The 2,490-nt window shown below is 59.4% G+C and overlaps 1 protein-coding gene across 4 annotated transcripts in view; it reads left to right on the forward strand.

Annotated features, from left to right (window-relative positions):
* The window catches only part of BCL2L1 (BCL2 like 1), a 47,441-nt gene extending 44,957 nt beyond the window's left edge, over positions 1–2,484 (forward strand). For all 4 annotated transcript variants that reach the window (XM_045295301.1, XM_045295302.1, XM_004697906.2 and 1 more), the window contains exon 3: positions 1,941–2,484. In XM_045295301.1, the coding sequence (XP_045151236.1) occupies positions 1,941–2,078 (138 nt within the window). In that variant the 3' untranslated portion in view covers positions 2,079–2,484. The remainder of the gene's footprint in view (positions 1–1,940) is intronic.
* The last annotated feature ends 6 nt before the right edge of the window (positions 2,485–2,490 follow it).

Consider the following 2,490-nt stretch of genomic DNA (forward strand, 5'->3'; position numbering starts at 1 on the left):
CCTTTTTCTGTGACTCTACCTGCGTCTGTTTCACTTGGGACCAGAAAAAGGAAGCCTCCCTTAATGTCCTTGTCTGCCAAGACCCATGGAGGCTGAGCACTCAGGATGCAGGGGGCCTGGGCAGCAGCATGGTCACCGGGGAGGTGGCTTCTACCACCGCCTCTGCCCTCCTGCCCCCAGATCCAGGCTCGACCTCAGCCCCACCAGCATCCTTTCCCTCCCAGTCCCCTCAGCCCCTCCTGACAGCGCTCGGGCCTGGGTTCTGGTCCTGTCACTGCTACCTGGTGGCCCCAGGCAGGGTCTTCCCTACTCAGAACTCAGCCATCTCATCGTCGGGACAGGGCGGTCACCGCTGCGTCTCAGGACAGTGCGGCGGATGACACTGCCGGAACATGTGCTTTCTGCTCCCCCGGCTATGGAGCGCCTGCTGTGCGCCAGTCCTGCTCCAGGCAGGGCCACAGGGGGGCGAGGGGAGTCTGTCCACAGCTGAACACATCGAAGCACAAGGCTAGAATGGGGCAAGTACTGGGAAGAAAATAACGGACAGCAAAGAAAGAAGACAGTGAGGAGAGGAGAGGTGGGGCTGCAGTGTGCTCTAGGAGATGAGCTTACTGAGTTGGGAGGGAGGCAGGCACCGAGCCCAGTCTGGGAATGGGTGGTGGCGTGGAGTGTGCAGGGTCCGAGGTGGGTGGTCGGGAGTGGGGATTTTATTCCAGGTGTGGTGGGAAGTTTGAGGAAGGGAACACGGGGGTGGCATGAGCTGTCCCCTCCGCCTGCTTCCCCAGGTCCTTCCCCCTGACTAGACCATAAACTTTGTGGCCAGGTCCACGCTGAATATTCTTCCCATCGGGCGGGCCTCTGCCAGGACATCAGGGCCAGGAACAAGTCGGGCCAGAGAGGATGGGAGGGCTCTCGTTTGAGCTGATCTCTGTTCAGGCCTCAGTGGAGCATGGACGTGGGGGAGGTGGTGAGAGGGCAAGATTAGAAGTGGGCCAGGCAGGTGTCACAGGTGAGCAAACTGGCTGAGTGGGGCCTTTGGAGAGCGGCCACAACTTGGTCAGTAGGGGCAGGTGACGACACAGGCCACCCCTGTGTGGAGTTACAGAGCCAAGCGCATGGGCCTGGGACCCACATTAAGCACTTGTTTCTGAGGACCGGATAGTAGGCTTGGATCCTGGTTCGAGCACTGACAAAGGTGGTGACCCTGTGTGAGCCCCTCAGCCCTCAGGCCCAGCTTCCTAGTCTGTGATTGGGGGTGAGCCCGTCTTGCAGCTTCGAAGGTGCAATGTGGGTACCATGCTCCCCCATTGATGTGTACTCCAAAGCCCTTCCCCCTGCCTACAGCCCACAACCCCTTCAAGACCTGGCCTCAGGACAGAAGGTCGATGTGTACTTTGCCCTGAACTCAGAGGCAGGCCCCCTGGGGTGCTGACCTTGGCCTTTCTACATGATGACAGCCTCTTGAATCTGCGTACCGGGTTCCTCTCCTTCACCCTGTGCTTCCCACCGTCAGGCTGTGCTCCCACCCTTGTCTTTCCTGGCCGTGGGAAGGCCGGGGCCATGTCTCTCCATCACTCTCCCTAGACTCAAATCTTTGCCTGTGGCTTCCAGGCAGGGACCTAGGCCTGCCCCTTATCTCCCAGCATCCTCTCCTCCCTGAACTTAGTCAGCCACCTGGCCTGTCAGTACCTGGCACCTGCCCATCCCTTTCCACTCAAGGCTGTGCAGGGAGTAAGCCACTTCCTAGCTGCCTGCCCATGGGCCGCCTTCCCTCTCTGCACCTGTTTGCTCGGCAGTAAAATTGACTGGTCAGTCTCAGTTGGGGGTCATGAAAGAGGCCCTAATGGAGGCTTTCAAGTCACGGCTCTTTGCACCCCTTGCTCCTCAGGTCACTGTGTGAGGACTCACGTGTCTCCTCCCCCTTCTCTCTCTCCCTGCAGGACACTTTCGTGGGACTCTATGGGAACAATGCTGCAGCTGAGAGCCGGAAGGGCCAGGAGCGCTTCAACCGCTGGTTCCTGACGGGCATGACTGTGGCTGGTGTGGTTCTGCTGGGCTCGCTCTTCAGCCGGAAATGACCAGACACTGACAGCCCTTTCCCCTCAGCGCCCCTCCATTCCATCACCATTGCCACCAGGAGAACCACTACATGCCACCCTCGCCTGCCCACCCACCACAGGGCAGGGCTTCCACCTGGTCCCCCCACAGTTAACTTTTCTAGAATATCCCACGCTTCTGTGAGGGCCACCTTTCCCCACACTTCAGTTTTCCTGCCTCAAAACCTACAGCTTCTCTGTGGAAGCTGCCAGGTGTGGGCAGGTGTTGTGGCCGGGGACAAGAGAGCCCTGCTGCTCGATAGGCCCCTCAGCCCCTAGCCTCCCAAGACTGCTGTCTGCCAGGGAGCTGGAAAGCTTCCTCACTCTCTTCCCGGAAAGAAAGACTAGATTGCCTCCTTGTGATGTCTGTGGCCTCGGAACTGACCATTTCCCT

This window comes from Echinops telfairi, unplaced genomic scaffold, assembly GCF_000313985.2.
Source record: "Echinops telfairi isolate 266 unplaced genomic scaffold, ASM31398v2 ScPeMD7_5592;HRSCAF=6446, whole genome shotgun sequence".
Taxonomy (NCBI): domain Eukaryota; kingdom Metazoa; phylum Chordata; class Mammalia; order Afrosoricida; family Tenrecidae; genus Echinops; species Echinops telfairi.